Below are 22,594 nucleotides of genomic sequence, written 5' to 3'. Positions count from 1 at the left end.
CTAAGACAGAAAGAATCATTGATAGTTTTGTCTCAGAAGCAATAGTACCTCTGAAAAGAATACACAAAAATCTATCTAGACTAAATCTAGACTAAAAACACAATGGAAGATTATATATCTCAAAGTGGTAACAACACTTAAGGTACCAATGAAAATCAGTATTGTTTGAGAGCTGCATTCTTTGTGCTATACAGCAAACATCATAATTTGGTAGTAAACCCATTCATATACCAGAAAACATTCATTTATCTTCAAAAAAAAGGAAATAACTACTTTGTTAGAACTAGGCAAATATGAAATGAAATAGCTAGTGTTTGCACTTCTGTTACTGCTTGCTTTCTAATTTGCCCATTAAGGCAATTTGCAGACTCAGACTTGGCATAGGAGACTGCCTCATTCCAATTAGTACCTACATTCAGACTAACTGCTAGGGCTCTACGTGCACTTGCCTGATATCCTTCTGACTGGTAGTTGTCCTTCCATAATTCCACAGCTTTAGTTCAAGTCTATCTTCAAAGTCTTTTCCTCAGTAAGGAGCATTTACACTGCAAGAAACTGGTGTAAAGACAACGAAATTGGCCAGGAAGCACTTTCAGTGAACTAGGAATAAGCCCAACTGAGAGATACCTGCTTTTCTCTCATCTTTCTATAATAAATGCCTCTACAATAACAAGGTGCTTCAATAAGCACCTCAAAAATTGGCTACGAAGTGTTTAACAGCATGAAACTTGGGCTCCTGAGAAGGTTGAAAATGTATCCTTGGCATACCAGTTACTTTTCAATGCATTAAATGGCTTTCTGTAAATCACCTTAACACGTACAACCAGCCCTCCTGTAACTGCATCAAAGGAGCTGCATTTACCTACTCTGAGGCCAGTCCTCCACTTTGCTAAAATCAGTCCTGCTCCTACTCTGGAGGCAAAAGGAATGCCAAACAAAAAATATATTTTTCTACCATACAATATTAAGATCACAATTTAAATTTCAATACAAAACATCTCAGAACTAAGACTAATATATACTATGGGTAATAGGAATCAACAAAGTACCTGAAATACTATTAAGGGGCTTCATTTCTCCTCTCTGCTATAGCTCTAAACAGGTCAAGGAGGCAAGGCTTGATATGTGCTCAAATGCCCTTTCTCTGTGGCAGTTTAACCAGCCTCCATGGAGATCATTCATCACTTTGTAGCCTGTCCTGTAAGATTTGCACCAGCAGGATAAAAGAGTGAACAATGTGTCAAATCTGGCAAGTTCTCCTTGCATGAATAGCTTTGTTAGCAGTATCTAGTCTGTTTTGAACTGAATACAAACCAGAGAGCCCCTTTAGTAAGTTATGATTAGCCAATATATAAACTCCCATGAAATGTAAAAGACAACACTGCTATTGACCAAAGTCCCACTTACCTAGAAGTCTGTATTTATGATCTGTTTCAAAAGAGCTCCTTTCACCCTTTTTTCCCCTATTCTCTTACCTTTTTAATAACTTCTGTTCGTCTCATGGTTTGCACAGTGAGGGACAAAATTATATGCCTGCCTGGAGATAACTTGAAAATGGAAATCACAATTAGTTCACAAGGTAACATTTACTTGTGATGTAAGTCATTCTCCTGTCTGCCAACACTCAATGAAAACCTAGGGAACAAAAGGATTATGTTGGTCCTTCAGACACTTATGAACTAAACATCTTCAGACACTTAAATTAAGAAAATAAACATTTCCTGTATTTTATTTTAAGATCATTCTAAATCCCTGAAGTGAGATACTGTAAAGCCCAGGTTAAAGTATAACAACTGCTTTTGGGGAGAAAAATGTTCACACAGTGTGACTGTTCAACTATTTTAATTTGGACATACACAGCTGTTCTACACTGACTAGCTTGAAATATTCATGCGATCAAATTTTATTGGTATCAACGCTTACGGAAGGCGAATCGCGGAGTTGCATGCAGGAGCATTCATGAAAGCAGCATTTTAAAGCCACATGTTGGAGTTTACACAGTCTATCACAGTTCTCAGATAGAATCCATTAGGTTTAGATTCTTCCATTAACTTTGAGACAGCACGCTGCGGTCTGTTTACTATTACAAGATTACATTTTCCAGATGTAGTTCAACTATAAATCAAGACGGTTTGCCATTTGATTACTCAGAGCTGAACACATTGTGCTCCTGTCTCATTGATCCACTGAGTCTTTGCACTGTAAACAATTCAGGAATTATGGATTTGCAAGACATTTTTTTACTTTACAATTCACTAAACAAGAAACAGCTGTTGACATATACACAATTTTATTTCAAGGACACAGCAATCACAATAACAAAAACAGAACCATTATTTTAATACTGTGAGCTTCTCTGGAAACTGACTTGCACATAGATCTGAAAGCATTTTAAACAATATCTTGGGGGGGACACAGCAAACCTTAAATATATTAAATTCAAACTTGATGTGCTTTTTTTCCCCTCATTTTATAGCTGGCAGTAGTTAAAGCTCTTCAAAGTCGTGGCCACTTGTATTCATTGCTTCAGGGTGCATCACCCTCCCCATGAATAACACAGTACCTGTGACAAAAGGGAGGAAGGGAAGATATCAGCACAAAAAGCTGAAGTTAAACGATGATGAATACTGAGTTCTTGACCATGTGGTCAAGAATTTTTATAGGAATTTGTGTTAGAATTTGGTACCCATGAAACTGTACGGATCAACAACACTAGAGAATAAGGACTTCTTTGTATTCAGAAGTGATACAGTACACAGACAAGAACAGCAGACACTGTCTGCATTTCAGTACCCTTCAGTTTATTCTAAAGCCTTGATTCAAAACCCACCACAAATCAAAACAGATTCACTTTAAATTCCAACAGTTCTGATGAAGGCTCATGGAAACATTTCCACCAATGTAGTCAGAGCTCCCTAGGCTGGAGGGGGTTCTAAGCATGCAGCTAGCCTAGCTACAAGCAGACATTAAATGAACCAGACTTTCCCAACCACTTCAGTCCCTCTCCAGCCTGAAATGGTGAATAACACTCCTCACAGAATTTAAAGTGAGCAAAAGCCACCATACTAAGACTTTTACTAGACATGGTTCAATATTTATTCCACATTGTGCAACCCACAATAAGAATCTCTATACAAATACTTCTCAACTATTTAATCACCATTTATAGCTTTCTTGCTTATATATCTCTAAACCAGTTTAGAAGTAGTTACCAAGCACAAGCACTTCAGATATTCTAGTGAATAAGGGTAACCATCACAGTTTTCTTGCACTGTAGAACAGTTAAGATGCTCAAGCACAGACACATCTGACAGTTTGTGGCTGAACGTTTTGCATCCCAGCCACATCCACATCATTAAGATAAATAGAAAACTAAGGAATTACTTAATCATTGCCCATTTTACAAGTGCTGTTCTCATCTCTTGCCTGCCACAGAACACTTTGAGAGTACAACAGAATTATAACTAATATCTGTCCATTATGCAAATCACTCGGTACTGGGAACACAGCTTATTGGTCTCAAGTGCCAAGTGCTCATGGAGTACAATAATTGCAGTCATTCAGGGATAACACTACATTCTGATGAAAAAGGTTAGGTTTTCCTTCATAGTCTTTAATCATAGAATGAGTACTATTCAGGATTACATCAGATTTTGGTGTCTTCCTTGAAGAAACACTAGGGGGACACAGAAGGAGCCAGCCTTTCAATTTCTATTTCAAGACAAATCAAGGAAAGTTTATAAGCATGAGCATTCGTTAGAAATAGGCAATTTTCTTTCATACCCAACAAGGCACTGTGCAAAGTGTGGAGGAGTGAAAGTCTCACCTGTTCTTCTGTTTCTGACCAGGAAGAAAAAAGGATGATCAACTATAACTTGGGGATACAGTACTGCCATTCTGCTAATGGCAATCATACCTGAAGGATAAAGAACAAGAAATTTAAGAATTATTACACATTCTCTTCTGCTCTTAATGAAACATCATTGCAGCTCATGAACAGTGAAGTTCTGCACTCCGGCACTTAACATAACCAAGAAATAGCACAAATAATTTAACCAAAAATAAAGGAGACCTTTAGAGTAATGGCATGTTTATTTACCCTTTAAGAAAAATTAAAAATAGAATTGAATTAGAAATGGAGTGATACAATTTCCCAGGCTGAGGAAGCAACTTCTAAAATGAAGCCACTTAAAAGGAATGATGAACTGTGCCTCCCTGTAAGAATAAGACGTACTGTGTTGGACAGTGCTACTGGCCTCTTTTAACAGCTTCAAGCTGATAATTGATAGAAAAGGTAACTTAACAGATACAGAGAATGCAACAATTAAATAGGCTGATGTAGCAGCTTTCAGCTTCGCTTCAATCTTCAAAAAAGCGGAGGGAAAGGGTAAAATTAAATAGGAGTCAGGGGGGATTTGGCTTTTCATTATTTTTATTTGGCAAGACATGGATTTCTCCAGGGCATTATTTCCCAGAGTTTCATTTAGTTTTACAGTTTCACTGCACTGACAATAAAAACTCACGCATGCAACAATCCCTGTTCATGTTAATGTTACAACCCAAGCTAGTTACTGGTATTTATGATCAAGGAAGTCATCTATCTTTTCCCCCAGCACAAACAGAAATCAGCTGATGATAGAAAACAACTTAATTTCAGGAAAAGCATGTGATAACCAGGTAAATAAACTACCCAGCCTCCTAACATCAGTACTCTTAACTTAGGTTTTTCCATTTATCACTTCCAATTTTGTTTCTTTAAATGAGCTTATTAAAATGCAACTGCAGCAACTCTGTCTTAACTGTTCTGGATCAAATGCTTTTGACCATTTTTAATTAGTACATCAAAATGAGGAGTGCTTAAGTTGTATGAAGAGCAAACAGTTCATATCTGCTTGACATTCAGAAGCAAAATATGGACGACTTTCCATAGGATCCTCTAAACTGTGAAACACACCGTATGTAAGTGTTACAAAAGTTTTCCCTAATTCTGTTCTGAAAACCAGTGTAGTCGTGTTGCCTTGACATACTGGTTAGCTTCCTGGTATTTCAGCAAAACAGTTAAAATACTAATTAACATAGAACAACATTTGATTTCATTCTGCTTTTCAGTCAGGTACCTGAGGCAGCAGCAGCTTCTGATCCTTCCTCGTTAACTTCTAGGAAAGCCTTATGAAATGCCTTTGCAAGGTAGAGTTCTTTATTATCTGGAGAGGAAAGAAAAAAATACCTATTTCAAGCAGTTCTACAGTAAGAGTGGAAAAATTTAAGAAAACAGCCAAGCACCTTAGCACTACTATCCACCTTCTATATCAAGCCAGAAAAATGAAGAGCTTTGTGCATAAGACTGGCACAAAGCATGTTCAGCCAATGCCTCTAACAGCAGTTACCACTTCAAGATTGTACTGCTCTTCTATATATACACACACACTATATGCATTAGAATGCCATGGCACTATCTAGAGCATCAATACAGTAGCCATTATCTACCTTCAGTTTCTTTTAAGTGCATTTACTTCAATAAAAATCACCACAGAACAGAGTTATTTTCAGTCTTGTTTTCCATTTTTCTTCCCCCGTTTTCTAATTTAGCTGCAATCCTACGCTTGTTTAAGTGAGCAAATGCTCCACTATTTTTCTTCATCATCTAAACGATCAGACCTTGATCAGACCTACTGGAATAGTCAGCACCTTACAGGAAGCAATACATAACAACATTTAATCAGTTGGACTAAGTTTCATCAGTAAGACGTAATGAGGATTAGACACACATTTATTGTACCTGCATAAAATCCACAGTAATGGCAGAGCACAACAGTTAGAGAGGAAGAAAAGCTCTCAACAGGAACTTACCCATGAAAATCTCATCTAGCCACCCCACTGAGACAGCTATGCTTTTTTGCATTTCTGAACCTTAACAAACTGTTCAAAGCCAAATCTCCAGCTGAAGGCTGAGTAAGGAAGGAAAGCTTAGGATTTTTTTTAAATTGTTATCCACAAGTGCAGCCAGCATTCTAACACTAACAAACCAAATCCACAAGAGACAGTAGTTTAAGATGCCTCTCCCCAGACCTCATTACTGCTACATGCACTCAGAACCAAACTAGATCTGCTAGTTCAAACTAGTTCCTCTGTTGACCTTAAATCTCACCAGAAGCCCTAAATGATTACCTTTGGAACCAACCATAACAGACTGCTAAATACTAGAAATCCTAGGCATCAGAACCAAGCTTTCAGCAACGCTACTTTGAGAGCTAAGACAAAATTTCCACTGCTGCCTTTGAATGTGGGACATGCAGAATCTATCTTGAAAACTAAGCACAATTCCCCCCTCAGCTTTTGCATCCCTTGCAAAAATTAACAAAACGCCACCAGAAAACACAACAACATTAACAGCACTTTTAAACCTTGAGTGTTGTCTATTAAAAATAGCTGGATAAACAATAAGTGTTAAATGGTCATCCTGCAAAGCTCTCATTCTTACAAACACATTAAGGCTCATGTTTCCAAAAAGTGTTTTGCTACAAACCTAGGACATACCAGATCATTTACAGAAGTGATAGTGTACAGAAGATAACAGCAGCCAGAAAAGCTAATCCCAATTGCATGCCTAGCATCACATGTGCTGACTTTGTAAACATGTCAGGTTACCAGGGTTCCTGGTAAGTTTATTGGTCAATTCAGCACATTTCTTTATTCTAGGGTAGCTGTGTTTTGCTATTTTTGCTTGAGAACATTTCAAAGCTCTACTGAGCACTTAAGTTAAATACGACATAACAAAAAAAAAAAAAAACAAGAACTCTGCAACCTTCACAGAGAAATGCTGTTTCAGAGCTTCTTTTCTTAAACACAATTAGATATTTAATAATAAAACTTTCCACTTACCCTAATCAGGCCCTTGAATCATGATTTTTTATCACAGTACTTCACCCTGTTCCTGTGACCTGTAATACTCACAGCAATATTCCCTATTTTAATCCTGTATGTTCAATTCTGCATAGTGTGGCATTATGTTACTCCAAAGTATATTTCTAACCAGAACACTCAGCACCTTAACAGATCAGTCTCCACCTAATGAGCTTACTGACTATTATGAAATTGAGCCCTAACTCAGCCAACACAAATATTACTAACATTTACCATCAGCTATAAAAATGAGATAGGTTGTAAATGTACTCTGGTTCTAAGTATAGAAAATACATTGTTGACAAGAATGCAAGTAGTGCATGGCTAGGGAACAGATGAAAAACCTCCAGTTACATTAATAGCGTTTATTCAGTACAAAATAAGTCTCACAGATGAAAACTACAGTGTAACTTACTCCTAAGAGTAAAACATCCTCTCATTCAGCACATACCTTATGTCCTAAAACAAGTTTCTGATCCACAGAAGGCATAAGTAGTCTTCAGTCAATGTAGTGTGGACAGTTAATTGTGCTGAAGCCATTTTTTTTAAATCCCAATCTCATAACCCCAAACCATATCCAAATATCTGTGGTTAAGTTTTCCATAAGAGTACCTTTATTTGGTTCCAATTCCTTGCCTTTCACTCTGATGGATATATTTGTCCTTGGATGGTGAAAATAGCAATTTCATATACCGTTTTCCTTCTTTTAGACTATTTGTCTTATACTGCTGCTATTACAGCCCTCGAGTTCATTTCCACATGGGGAGCAGGGACAACACTAGGAGAAAACCTCTTTGCTGTGTTTTGCCATTGTCAAGTGGCTGAATAAGTTCAGTATCATACACAACACGTCTTTCCCTTCAAAAGAGGAAGAGATGAAATTTACCTGAGCATTTCCTGTCACGTCATTTTTTTTTTATTAGCTTCTCTGAAACAAGACTTCCTAGAGTGTGCTCTGTTAACTATTACTCATACAATCCCCATGAAGATTTGGCATCGCAGAGTTTAGGCTTTCTGCAAGCCCCTTGCCTAGATAGCCATTAATACATAGGTGTGATCTGGGGCTTATTTCTAATGTACATGACTCTGTTAGCATCACATTTCATTTGTCACTACACTCCATATGCTTGTGAACTCCTACTCAAAGCTGCCAAATGGTTGCTCTGCAAGTCTCATTTTAAAGAACAGCATGCAGGTTTATCGGCTTTCCTAGCTCAGGATGCCCCAGAAAAATTACATCTACCTCAGTCACGACTGTGAAGATGAGAGCACCACTGAGATGGTGCTCTTCCTATTATTTAATATTGTGAAATCATTCATTAAGAACACTTCACAGCTCACTGAAACATAGGTCATCTTGAGCTTACAAGCAGTTGCCAGTTAAGGCATTCTACAACAGCAAAAAATATTACAATCATTTGAAAGAGAAGTTGACCTTTAGCACAGCAGTCTGAAACTTGCTGAAATTCCTAATGTCAAGATACTCAAACTGCAAGTCTGGGTAAGTTATAACATCCCAAACATTGGAAGTTCTTTCAAAGTTTGTTTCTTACTATGTTTCAACTCTGAATATTATGACCACAAGATAGAATCAGAGATGGAAATAACATCTGTTCAAGTTTGTTTTTTTCTGAAAGTGAGTCAAATACTCACAACCAGATAGTCAAACAGGAACATCCTCCTACTCACCTGCACAAATTGACAAGTTCTGCAAGAAAACTACATCTAAAGCAAGCACCTAGATGAATACTTAATCTGTGGTTGCTCACAATCCAGATATCCTGAGAGGTAAACCTGACTCATCCAGATCCATTTTTCCATTTGAGTGTAAAAAGTAAAAAACTAAACATGGAAAATTCTGCAATCCTCCAATTTCATTTGTATCCACTGAACTCACAGAATTTCACTGAAGTTAACAGTCTGTGCCTTGATCTGATTACAGGATTAGAGCTGTTGAAATCACAGACGACTTGACAACAATCCAAAGGCAACAGCAACAGAAGAAGGGGAAAAGTTATTTTAAACAACAGAATTTCTCGTAAGTCTCCTTATTTTCTCCCTAAAATTAGTGGAGTTCTCATTCAAATACCTGCATTTGGGCTTTCCAAAGCACTAACACTGACCTGCATGTAAACTAACAGCCTCAGCTTCCTTGTTACCTGACACACTATTCAGCTATTTGCAAAAGCAAGTTCTTAATATCCCTTTATGGTTTTTTGTTCCTTCTTCTCCCCTCATTTTTAGAAGGAGAAAAAGACTGTGTTTTAATTACCTGAAACATCATCTCCATAGCATCAATAGTGTTTTTCAGTGAAGATAGTACTTCAATAATATTTTCTTACTCTTAATGTATGAAATACCTGCTTCCTGGCAACACATGCTCTCTTAAAAGTAAACAGAATGCTACAGTAAGACTATTGAGTTTTCTATATACCACTTCATTTTAAAAACAATCTCTTCTTTAAATGGCAGAGTTAATTCACTCATGCAAAACATGACATTTTGATTTTATACAGTGCAATTGTCAACAATATGAAACTTCAGTCACATGGATTAAAACAAGTTCCAATCTTCCTGTTAATCTCAACTACAGAATTACTCACCAATGTTTAGGCATACTTCAGATACAACAAAATAAGAACCAAACGCTGCCTTGGAGTTCAACCTGCTCTGTGCATTTTCCATTCTCCCTGGTATTTCTCCTCAAGCAAATATTTTACTGTACATAGAGAAGCTATTGTAAAGCTCATTTTTCTTTGGAGCAGTAGAGAAATTGGAAATATTTTTATTCAGAAAATTTACTTAGGAAGCACTATTCATTTATGCAAATTCATTTCACATTAGCTAATTCCAGCTTTCCTTACAATTTCACAGGAAAAGGAAAAGCAGCAAAATAGCAGAATAGGCTACATATAACCTATGAATGATGTTTCTAACTTGCAAAAATGAAAAGCATGTAATTCCAAATGCTTCAACTGCACATTTCATACTTCATTACTACTACCTTGAACAAGATACACCAGCATGATTGCTTCCACAAACAGACAATTAGGAATTACTTCCCATCAGCTATGCAAATCTCTGGCTGCTTAGACAGTAACCCACAGAACAGAAATGTACAGAGCATATATAAGCAAGCATAAGTTACATGAACATCAGTCATCCCATGCTGGTAATGTGTTTTTAGATAGAGAACATCCTGGTCTGTCACACCACAGGTCTAGACAGACCATGCTAAATGTACTGCTCATAAGGAGGCTTTTCTTACACACAAGAACTTGAGCAACAGCAACACAGCTACCTTTTGTGACACTCCTATATATTTCAGTAAGTATTAAAAACTTGAATGTCTGCTTTCCACCTGAAGTATTAGATATTTCAATGAAACTGTTCATAGTGCACTGAAATAGACAAGCAGCATGCATACTTCCATCTCAGAACTCTTTCCTGTTACAGTTTGTCATGGTTCTATGTTTTTATGGTTTCAGTATTCCACATCAAAACATCATTACTGGGGGAGCCAGGAGTCAGAGCAGCCTGGGCAGTGGCTTCTCCAGATGCTGATGTTCCCCGCCCAGAGCCGCTGGAGCCCAGTGCTGACCTCTGGCGCCCAACGTGGGGCAGTGACACTTTAATAGCCCGTACACTACATGATGTTTTGATGTGGAATACTGAAACCATGAAAACATAGAACCATGACACACTTACATACAGAAGGTACTTGTGGGGATAACCAATCATACAAGTATTTAAAGCCCTTGATTCCACGAAGAAATAGCCTCTGGAGAAAGATGACAACTACCATGGTGCATAGAACTCATTGCTATGAAGGCACTGAAGCCACGCATTGCTCTAATATGGATCTGCACCTTGCACATTTTTAAGATTCAGTTTGATATCTCAGAATGACTTCTCCCAGATCAAAAACACTCCCTCCCACTCCAATGCTCACCCACTTCAGACGCTCCTATAGAGAACAACCCTGCATCACACAAAACATCCCAGAAGATCGGAAGTTTGCTAGCAGGTTTTTTTTTTTTTTTAAATGAAAACACACTGGAGATCTTACTGGTTATCCTGAAATGGATGATTTCAGCACTCACATCTCCTCTTACCAGACATCGCAGTGAGGTCGGCATTACGGCTGAACACTTCTGTAATTCCAAGACCTTTCAACACGTCTTTCAGATCAATTTCTTGCTCTACTGTGAACCTGAAAAATGAAAGAAAAAATGCAAAAAACTAATAAGAACTGCTTACATTGGTTAGAATATTAAAATTTCTAGGCAATGACAACTGAAATACTGAGACAACATGAAATAAGAGTTCAGTAATAGTCGTATAGCATAGCAACGCTTCCTGTAAAAATGCTTACACTAATTAGTTTACTTTCACAGCTGCAATGTTTTCTTACACAGAAGAAATTAAAGGCTGCTAGTATGATGTACAATCCCTGACCATAACTCTGCACATACAAACCTCAGCAGCTTGAAAAAGGGTAATCTGAACATCAAAAGACAACTGGATTGTCTTATACAAACCACATTCCTGATGACATATCTATTCCATCACAAATCATTTCCCAGAGAAGAATTTTATCTAAGTTAAAATAAGATCTGGAGAGAGCTGGAGACTGACAAATCACTGGCAGCATCAGAATCGGTCACATACCCTGTCCAGATGGATTCTGGCCTATGCCTGGAGTAAAGCAGGAGAACTGATTCTTGCCATTTTACTGTTTAGGCAGTTCTCAAAAGTATCTGAAGAGGTTGAAGAGTCACACACTCGAGGAAGTTTCTCACATTCTGGTATGAAATGCATCAGCATTCTTAGAAACATAGGCTTTAGAGAATCCTAGCTTTCTCACAGTTGGAAGACTCACTGCAAGAAAGATATTGAGGCCCTGGAACGTGTTCAAAGGAGGGCAACAAAGCTGGTGAGGGGTCTGGAACACAGGCCATATGAGGAGAGGCTGAAGGAGCTGGGAATGTTCAGCCTGGAGAAGAGGAGGCTCAGGGGAGACCTCATTGCTCTCTATAACTTCCTGAAGGGAGGTTGTAGTGAGCTGGGGGTCGGCCTCTTCTCTCGTGTCATTAGGGATAGGACCAGGGGGAATGGCTTCAAGCTACAGCAGGGGAGATTCAGGCTGGACATTAGGAAGTATTACTTTTCAGAAAGGGTGGTCAGGCACTGGAACGGACTGCCCAGGGAGGTGGTGGAGTCACCGAGCCTGGGGGTGTTCAAGGAAAGACTGGATGTTGTGTTGAGGGACATGGTTTAGTAGGAGCTATTGGGAATAGGTGAACGGTTGGACTGGGTGATCTTTTAGGTCTTTTCCAACCTTGGTGATTCTATGATTCTATGATTCTAAGACACATTTCAAGGCCATCTCACCCAACTCCCCTGCAATGAACAGAAGCATCCACAGCTAGATCAGGTTGCTCAGAGCCCCATCCAATCTGGCCTTGAAAGCCTCCAGCAACTGAGCATCCACGTTTCTGGGCAACCAGTTACAGTTGCTCACCACCGTTACTGTATAAGACCTTTCCCTTGCATTCAACCTAAATCTATCCTGTTATCCTTTACCTTAATGAATGATTGTTCACAATTACAACAGTCCAGAACTTCAGGTTTTGTGTAAAGCTTCAAGTGTAGTAAGTCATCTTCTAGCTAGACTTTTAAGACAAGAAAAATAAAGATGGCTTCATCTTGCATGAGGCCATGCAACTCTTCTGAAAAGCTGAGTTTTCAGTAGAGTTCCTAGGTGCTCAGGATCTACAAAAGAGGATTTGAGCACACTTTCCAGCTATACAGTAGAAGTATAACTACAGCCTAGTGTGACTCATCCCAAAGGCTATAATTTCAAGGCTTGCTAGCAGTCCTGAGAAAAAGCAAAAAATGCCTGATTCCCAGTTTGGTTCTAATATATTACATTCTGCAGAACAAGAAGCAAAGCAATGGCTCCATTTGACAAACCAACAATTTCTTGCTTAGAAGACAGGCCTTAAGGATCTGAATTGCAATTTCAGCCCAATAAGCAACTTTGTATTGTAATACCAAGCTGCCAGCTGACATCAATTCCAACTTTTCAGATGGAATTTCAGCAAGGTTGTCCTGAGGTGCTAGAACTAGCTTGCATAATTCAATAGCCTGAAAATAAAACAAGAAAGTGCCACAGTACTGTTGTTCCGACCAGGCAGATCAAGGCAGGTTATGGTTCTCTCTGGCAAGGTCCTTCTGTGAGGGCTAAATACAGGCTGCAGATGTTGGCTACATGTACTGCAACAGCACACAGCTTTGTTTCTCTTCTGTGACCATCTCAAGAACCATGAGATCTGACCTCATCAGAACAGGACTCAAAAGAATGTAAAAAAAAAAAAAAAAAAAAAAAAAAAAAATAAAAGTTTTGGTTTGTTTTCTTGAGAGAAAGAAAACTTTCAGATAAACAAAGACCTTTCAAAGTTACGTGAAGTGAGAAGGTCAGTGAAGAAAGCCAAGCATACTGGGACAGACTTCAAGAGGTGATCTGGTACAATGTCATTAGGTAGTAGCTCTTCCTGTGTTCTTCAAATACATTACTAGAGAGTTCTGAATATTAGATTCATGGTCTGTTTCAATTCTCTGAATAAATAGGATTAGACTGTTGATCGTTTTTGTCTGAGTTAAACTGCAAACAGATCTGAAAATGAAAAAGTAGTATAACTTAACACTTCTGTTCAAATTCCTCCTTCGCTATTAAGAAGAGTAATTTGCACACATAATGCAAACAGAAATTATAATGTTGTGATTAACTGTGCTTTCAGCTCAGCTAGTGTTCAGGCCCTAGGACAGCTTCGAAATTTTCACTGTATAATTTGATAGCATCTTCCAGGATATAAAAAATTAATTTTATTCCACTGCTGTTTTCAGTTTCTCAGTGGACAGAGCCTGCAGGCCACATTTCATAACATGCCTTCCTGAGTCAGAGCATAAAATATTTATGAAGTTTTTATTCTGAGCATTGATAAAATCCTGCAGATCCCCTCTGAATCTCTAATGGAAATCCAACACCTTGGGAGTGTGCAATTAATCTAATTTTTATAGGAAATTGCACTGTTACTGTGTGGTATTTCAAGTTCATGAGTTCTCTCATAACTGGAAAACGCTGAAGGTAATCAGAACCCAGTTGTATCTGTTTTGCCTTTGCTTAACCTTAATTCAAAAAGCATTTAACAATTTTCTGGAGGCTCCTAGATGAGAGTGACGGGCATGAAGACTAGCCTAAGGTAAGAATTGTTGGGTACAGAATAAACAGTTTATGACCACACAAAAACACAGCCTCAACTCAGGCACAAACTCGTGTCTGAAGTTCTGGCTACAAAGAACCCTGAACTCCCTGCTTTAGGTTAAGTAGAAATAAGCAAAAACTAGAACTGCCAACAAAAAAGCTAAGGCCAGGATCATTAACACAATTTAAACAGTACTTATGTATTTGAGATACTTCAACTTCCTAAATTCAGAAGCTTAGTTTTGATAGACCTCTGGATTCCGTGCATCTCATACATGGGAGAAACAGAGATAAAGCATCAGCACCTGATACAGAGGCAGCAAAATACTTCAGTTATAAAAAAGAAGCTTAAGGGATGGAAGACTCCCCATTTAATTTGTTGGTAACATGTACCATTTCATTGGGAAAGGATAAACAGCTTAACAAAAGTAGTTTCCCCACCCTGTAAAGGATTTTGCCCTGTTCCTTGCATGTGCAGTATAACCCCAATTTCCAAGTCACATGAAAACAAGAATCATTTCTGTGACTACAAGGCTTCACTATGGTTTATTTTTTTTTTGCTGCCTCGAGCTGTAGCAGCAAAGCTCAGTAAGTACAAAAGCATGTACTATATTGTTATATAGACAGTTTAATATAATTAATGAAATCATTATGAATCCTTTGAAGACCGTTATGATGGAACCACACATTGACTTTCAGTAACAAACAAGTATGAGGTACACATACATTTAGAGGCAGATGAAAATTCTTGGAAAGGTAGCAGTGTGTTTGAGTAAATACACCTCTGAGCATATACAGGTTATGTCTACGAACAAACCAATTTCACTGGTCCTCTAATGAAAATGAGTTCAACCCCTCTAACATCTAAGGAAGACATTGATTGAAATTACCTCTCAATACTCAACTATTTGTATCTACGTGTACCGTTAAAACTTCTTGAATTAGCAGCAAATAGTAATCTAATTAGCACCCAAATGAAACATTTGTTAATTCAAGCTTAAAATATTTGTATGGCTCCCATCTTAAATGGAACTTAACCATAATGAGTTCTGCAATAAAAAGAGAGCCATCACTCTGAGTAGATATACTTAATGAAATTCTCCTTCCTGGAGCTTATACCTGGAAGGGACACAAAAGCAGCATTGGGCTGTTGCTCAAACAACTACTGTTAAGCACTGCACACCCCCAGATCTTCTTGTCACAGCCACCTTTGTGTGGGTGCTCCATAACTACAGTCTTGGTCAAGAGCCCCGTTTTTACCTACACTGCTATTCCAACCCAACTGAACACAGCAGCCTCCCCCCTTTTACTGACACAGCAGCATATTCTCACCTTGGTAAATATACTTCAACTTTTTGCTTTTTTACTGAGTTAGCCCACTCATTAATCAATGAGGCTTTGACAAGTGGCTCCAATGTGACCAGTGGAACTTCTTGTCTGGTAAGAACAATCATCATACTAATTTCATCTCCTTCATACGGTATTTCTAGAACTTGGTAGATACCACCTGCTTCATTAGAGCCATCACTGAACTCTCCTACAAGAGAAACAGGGAAATTCCATTAGAAGTACATTCTTTCATTTTTAGTGGAGATATGAGAAAGATAAGAGGTAGGTAATGCTGACTAGGTACAGGAGTTAATTGACCCTCTACTCTGTAAAAAAAAGTTGTAGTTCTTTCATCGTATGATTTAAGTCTTATACCTCCTTTCCTAAGGAAGGCAATCTTACACAATCAGTCTGTAGGTAACCATACTTCCAAACATGTTACCTAATTTCCACCTAACTTCCATTCAGTGAGCAAAGTCTAGAAGTCGTTAAAGCTAAGACCTTCATGGAAGCAGGCAGAGTTTTTCTTTCAGAAAGACAGCTTATTAATGAAGAGACAGTAAAATATTGCCAACAGTAGATACCATAGAATCCATTTGGAGTTCAAGCTCAAAGGAAAAACCACTATTAGCTCTGTTTGAAGAATTCATTTCATCTAGGACTACTAGGGCAGTAATGGATAGGTGTCCTTATATTAAGCACTATTTAGAATAGTTAGAAGAGATCTAGAAAAAAAAAAAAGTCACAGCAAAACTACCCAGGTTACCAATTGGAAATTATCACTGAGGACATTATGCAAATACCTCTTGAACACTGAGGGGCATGGGAGCAACCATTTCTCTAGCAAGTCTGCTCCAGTGTTTAGCCACCCTCCCAATAAGGAAATCCTCCCTAATATCCAGCCTATTAATTTCAGTACTTAACATAGTACAACAATAATATTTCACCAAAAAGCAGATATAGCTCTATAATTGTGAAAAAAAAATTTAGAAAATAGTGAACAAACATTCTGAAATTCATCATATGGCACTAAAACATACCTAAACAGGAATCATGAAGTCATTAAATATATTGCTGCTGGTACAATACACAAGCACATACTATAAAAACACATCAAATAAGCATCCCTCCACTAGATTTAAACTGTTGCATTTCCAACTCACCATAATAAAACTCTCCCTGCTGGTACATCATTGGAATCTGCACTTCAGTTTCATCATCCTTAGTGAAAGAAAAAGTTCTTGTATTTTCAGGTCTGAACTGTGATTTCCAATTGCCTTTAAAGTAGATTGCGTTGATGAGAACCAAGTGAGTTAGAACACCAAAGTCTCTTGATGACACAAAATCTTTGATCATATCTAAGAAGAAAAACAACTGTCAGTCTTCATGTCAAATGGAGCATTAAATCAAATCTCAAGGCAGCTCAAAAAAAAAAAGCAACAAAATAAAAAGCTACACTAACATGTAATTTCCAATTCAAATGTTTCATTAAATCTCAGATTAAACTCCAGTGGTTTGTAAACCGAGAGTCACAGTGTAGGTGCACAAATCTTCCTATCACATGTTAGCTGTTACTGTATTGCTACTTACATATACCCCATAATTAAATCAAGGGAGAAACAAAGTCAAACCATTTACACTGGTGCTGTAATACATTCAGCATTTTTCTCTTCATGTCAGATCATCTACACATTCTGTTTCTGATCCAAAGAAGAATTAAAAGTGGATGCTTGAAACATATATGCATATCCATTGAAACTTCACCCGGGCTAGTGTTTAAGTGCTCAGTTTCTAATCAAGTAGTGTCTCACTGATTAGTAAAGGCTAATCTATATAGATTCTCAGCATTTGTTCCGCTCACATTAGCACTTGAAAAGCACAAGCGAAAGACACAGTGTCTGCTCTGCACAAGGGAGGTATGTCAGCTAAGCATGGCAGCTGCTTCACTCCTCTTCCTAAGTCATTCACATGAGAATATACAGTCTAACCTGCTTTAGCTCATCTTAAACAGCTGCCTTTCCAACAAAACAATTTTGAGATCACTAAATGTGACAGGCTGACCACATTAGTGAGTGTTCTTGACAAATTTCAGCCTACTTCAGATGGCTTTCTTGTTCATTTATTTTAACTGACACCACATGAAAGTGTTAAACACATTCCTCAGTCTGGTTATGACTCCCTTAATGCCTTGTTTATAATACAAATTATGCTCTCTGGAGCATATGACACCTACCAACTGGTGCAAAATTTGTGTATTATACAGTAAAATTTGTTATGGGTCACTGTTCATTCCTCATCCCAACTAGAACATCTCCAGAAATGAGATGTGACCCATACTTACTCTATAGTAGGAAAAAAGAAAAACTAAGGAATATGCTTGTCTTTTATTACTTAGTACATCATTTTCTCTTGAGCTTTTCAGTCACATCTGAATACACTGATATACATTAAGAATCACCTCTGGCCAGAGAAACCTTGACAGCTGTTTTCTACTCTGAGCTTCCCATCATTTTCAACATGCTGGAACTGGAAAGCTGACTGTCTTGTACTCCTTAACTAATGGGAAAATGAGCCCTCTGTCAGAAATGGCAGGCAGGAGGGAATGAGATCGAGTGCTTGGAGATTAGGCTGAGGGACTGTTACTATCACAACCTGATGCTAAGAGACCAACAGCTGCCTTTGTTAGCTCAGTTATTTTCAAGGTGATGGGTACAAACTTGGTCAGCAGATGTGGCAGGCATTAAGCATGAGATCTGGGTGCCCCTTTGAAAAAGAAACAATTTGGCTTTTCCCTCAGAGATGATGTGTTCCTAGAACACTGCGCTAGCTGCTGCATTACTTCCATTGCCTCTATTTTTGCAGCTTGAGATAAAGGGCAGAATTCACCACAGTAGGTTCCATTTTCCCCACAGAAAAAGCTAGATGCTTTTTAAAAATGAACTAAACACATTATGCAAGATGTCTTTCAGCTTTAGTGCTGCAAGCTTCCTGTAAAGCATTATGATTATTAAATGCACGTACAACACGGCAATCTACTAATTCCTTAAAAGAATCCTAAAGTCTGCATCAACCAGATCTAAACAGGCATATTTATACCAGTCATTCTGTGCTTACTTCTTTCCTTCCACTGCATTTTTTGTTATAGAAATACTGTCAGAGTTCTACAACCAAATACTCTCTAAACATGTTATCTCATAACCACACATTGTAAAGATTAGATCACAGGGTCTCATTTTGTGCTTGAAGTAACCTCCAGTATTTATTAGCATTCCATTTCTCCATAACTTGTACCTATCAGTTCCTCAGTCCTCCACACAGACAAAGCACAGGCCAATAATCCCTTTGTAGATAAGAGTTTAGCATTTAACAATAGCACTTATCTACACTTGTTTGTAACTTAATATAGAAATCAGTATTAAAAATTTAAAGAGACTTTAAATGAAAACTTGCTCCTTCAGTAGATGTTACAAGTATTTCACTGGAAAACATTCAGACAGATCCCACCATATGATTTAGTGGTTAATGCTACTTAGAACATTACTTCTCTTCAGACAGCTACATATTTTTTCTGTGGCAGGATTCACGCTACAATTCTCTTTATGAGTGGAGAAACAAAAGAGATGAAAAGGTAAAAACTCAATGTCCTAACTCCAGAAATAAAGACGCTTACTGCAGGAAATAGAAACCACGTAAACTTACTGTTGGTATGATTCTCTACCCACTTATTGATGTGGGTAGCTACAGCTGCACTCTGGCTGAAATCTATATTCTCTACTTGAGCTTTAAAGTATTTTTTCACCAACTGCAAAAATTTTTCACTAACATGGAATCCATTTTGAACATAGAGAGAGTTAGCCATATTCAAAACGTAATGACTTTCTTCCGTAGTTGCCATATCAGACAGGTCCTTCAGAAAGGCAAACTCCTCACCTGAGGGAAGAAATACAAGTTCAGTGAGAGCACTTCAGAAAAAAATCCATCGTTTTGCACTAGAAATACAGTCATTTTATGAAGTCCAATTTGTGTTCTTACATCCAGCAGTTAAACACATGCAGTCTGACTGAAACCTGAACACCTTCAGATCTGAGAAGACAATCTGCAAAGCAGAACACATTTAGAGCTTATTCTTTCAACTCCTTACAATTATCATTAACAAGCCATTTGAACCCCGCCAGACACTGTGATAATCAGTGATAATCAGTGGTAATCCTCTCTACATCAAGGAACTAAAAATTCTTATGAGTCATACTTCCATGCTTTGCCACCACAAGCCAACAGATTTCCCTTATGTTCTAAAAAACAGTTATTCAGGAGCTTGGCAAAGAAAAACCAGTGCTCAGTTCTGACTGTTAGGGCCCACACGGAGTTTCCCTCACTAAGACAGGCCTAGAATTTCCCAGGATATAGCATGGATCATTTGCTTGGGTAATGAGGAGTTCTGGCAGTGACAGCATCAGGTTTCTGTGGCTTTTAATCTAACTGCCCTCACAGCCAAAAGGATTCCAAAAAGCCTGCCTGAAGACAGAAAGCTCACACTGCTGCACTGCCTACCTGAAGCTGAACATTCTGATCTCTTCACGATGTAACTTAAAAATTGAACACAAATATTTCAAGCTCAAGTTGTCAGAATGCTTCCAACTCGCACTGTGTCAAGAACAGTGAATGGCCCAGCTCAAATGTGCTGCGTTAACTTCTTAAGTTACAGATAAGGGGTTAATTTATCAACCATCAGAAATCTGAGTTAAATGTGCACCGTAATCTCCACAGAAAGCTATCAACTGCATACAGGTACAGCACACAAAGCTTGACAAACTTTTTTCTGAACTGTATTCAGAACTCCTTCCTCAACACCCATTCACAGAGGACTTAGCATCCAATGAGTTCTATGAACAAGGAATTCCATTCATGTTTTCATTATTCCAACATCAAAATTAGTCAAAATTTACTTCATAATATTTTCCCCCATTCATTGATCTTCTCCATTTGCAGACAAATCAGAATGGTTGGCACTGAATGAATATGTGTTCTGTGGCACTACATCCAGATGCATGACTTTTTTGCTTATCCCACACTATAGCAATACCATTGCTCTGTTAAATAATGCCTCTTGTTTCTCAGCAAGAATGACAGGAACACATGAATCACAAAAACACTTGGAAGGGACCTTGAAGATCACCTAGTTCCAACCCTTGGAGTACATGAAGTATCACGCAGAAACAATCAAGACATTGCTATTTCCTAAACTAGCTCGCACGCTATATTACATAGTGCAAACAGAACACTGCAGACTTGTTAGGCTAAAACCTGCATGTCCTATCTACAAGAACAAGTTCCATCAAAGTAAGAGATGATGCTTCTGGTCTTACTACTGAGTTCTCCTACTTCTAAGCAATATTGCCTAAAACAATCCTTTCCTTTTCAGGTTTCATTATAAGCCATCTTGCAACTCCAAAGGCAAGAGCATCCTTAACTTTACAGAGAGAAACCAAGATCAACAGTATGCTGCAATCATTCAGCTGCCCAAGCCAGGATTGTCCATTAGCATTGCTGCTCACACAGAATCCACTCAAGCATGCTCCAGCACACTCAGGCCATCACACAGAATGTCAAGAAGCCCCCTGATTAATAACCTGTGGACATCATCAGGCCATTTCCATGGTTGCTGAAACATTGCCAGCTGTTTCTTTAAGTCTAAAAATCTGTTGTAAAGCACGATTATAAAAGTCCTTACCATTTTTTAAGCTGTCAAAACCCAACGTATGTCGAATTTCTTTCAAGGTGGTTCCATGGGCTCCAAGCTCTATCATTCCCATGGCTATTGCAATGCTCAGGGGACAGAAAAGAATATTCTCATCTTCTCTTGCAGCTCGTAGCTGATTGTAAACATTCACAGAAAGCTCAGCAATAGTTTCATCAGGAAAATTTGTCTTGAAGGCTTTACTTGGCAGAACAAGCAAAGATAATAATCCAAGGAAATACATGTCGTGAGATATTAAGACCTGCAAGACAATTTTAGAGGAAATAAGTTAACTCCACATAACAACAGATTAAACTCAAACACAGTGGTAAGCTTGGCAAATTTCAAATTTTAGTGGGAAAAAATCTAGGCAAGGAGTTAAGGGCATACTTGAGTTTCCTGGAGGAGGCACATACACCCTTCAAAACAAAGCAATGAACCATTTCCTCCCTGAAAATTAGCTATTGAATGACTTTATGCTTCTGTAAACTTTCAATGGAATAATAAAATTCAACTCCTACAAAAAAACATCAAACACAGCCATACCTTTCCTACTTCTCCTTGTCAAGTTTGGTATCGTTAAGCAATGCTGGTGTAGAAATGATATGTATTTCTGCACTTTTTTCCACCAAGGAGACTTACAAACATGTTTCTTTCATTTGATCTTCCAAGTAAGAAATAACTTATTCATCTAAGTCACACTACTCCAGGAACTGGTAAGACTACTTCAGGAACAGAAAAAGCTTGCTGACACCAGTGACAAAGGAAATGTACCACAATGTTGCTTGGTTGCAAAACTCACAGCAAGCAGCCAAGATGTCTGTTAGTAAATAGCAATAAGTTGACTAGCTTTGACTAGTTACATTTGCTAACAGACAATAACTTTCCTATGCAGGCCCCTGGAGCAGGTCAAATTACTTTATGTAACAGCAGGAAAGATTCAGCAGTGGAAACAGGAAACTAGAAAGAAATCAAGAGGATTAATAACCTAACTTACCCCCAGGCTTTGCTAAAAGGCATCAAACAACAGTTCTCACTCTACCCCAGTTTGGCTTGTCACACAACTACTAGCTTAATTAAAACTGCACATTCTGGGGCTGCATACACATCTCCATTTCATTTCTCCCTTTCACTTCACACTACATTGGCACTTGACCAACTGGTCAGTCACAGGAGCCAACACAGCTTGTGCTTAGCTTCTTCTCCTGGACGCTTACAGCTTCAAATACCATGAAGCAAACAGATCTAGTCCAGAAGAAGCATTTGTATGTTTCTGTGCCAGGTTGCAGGGCTTGTCAGCATGGGATAAATTCATGTGAATGCGCTACCCTGCTGTTCAACTGAAGTCAATTTACATG

General features: G+C 38.2%; 1 protein-coding gene across 1 annotated transcript in view; it reads right to left on the bottom strand.

Annotated features, from left to right (window-relative positions):
* Positions 1-2,273: 2,273 nt before the first annotated feature.
* Positions 2,274-22,594, bottom strand: part of SERPINI1 (serpin family I member 1) — a 38,871-nt gene continuing 18,550 nt past the window's right edge. The window contains exons 2-9 of the mRNA XM_042820806.1: positions 21,231-21,498; positions 19,199-19,429; positions 16,663-16,857; positions 15,503-15,707; positions 11,019-11,116; positions 5,118-5,204; positions 3,827-3,916; positions 2,274-2,563 (exon numbers count right to left, since the gene is read on the bottom strand). Coding sequence (XP_042676740.1) covers positions 2,487-2,563; positions 3,827-3,916; positions 5,118-5,204; positions 11,019-11,116; positions 15,503-15,707; positions 16,663-16,857; positions 19,199-19,429; positions 21,231-21,480 — 1,233 coding nt within the window. The 5' untranslated portion in view covers positions 21,481-21,498 and the 3' untranslated portion in view covers positions 2,274-2,486. The remainder of the gene's footprint in view (positions 2,564-3,826; positions 3,917-5,117; positions 5,205-11,018; positions 11,117-15,502; positions 15,708-16,662; positions 16,858-19,198; positions 19,430-21,230; positions 21,499-22,594) is intronic.

This window comes from Centrocercus urophasianus, unplaced genomic scaffold (genome assembly GCF_019232065.1).
Source record: "Centrocercus urophasianus isolate 14NV4802_14NV808 unplaced genomic scaffold, USGS_Curo_1.0 seq_19, whole genome shotgun sequence".
In the NCBI taxonomy this organism is placed as follows: Eukaryota; Metazoa; Chordata; class Aves; order Galliformes; family Phasianidae; genus Centrocercus; species Centrocercus urophasianus.
This window is presented reverse-complemented; position numbering and strand designations above follow the sequence as displayed.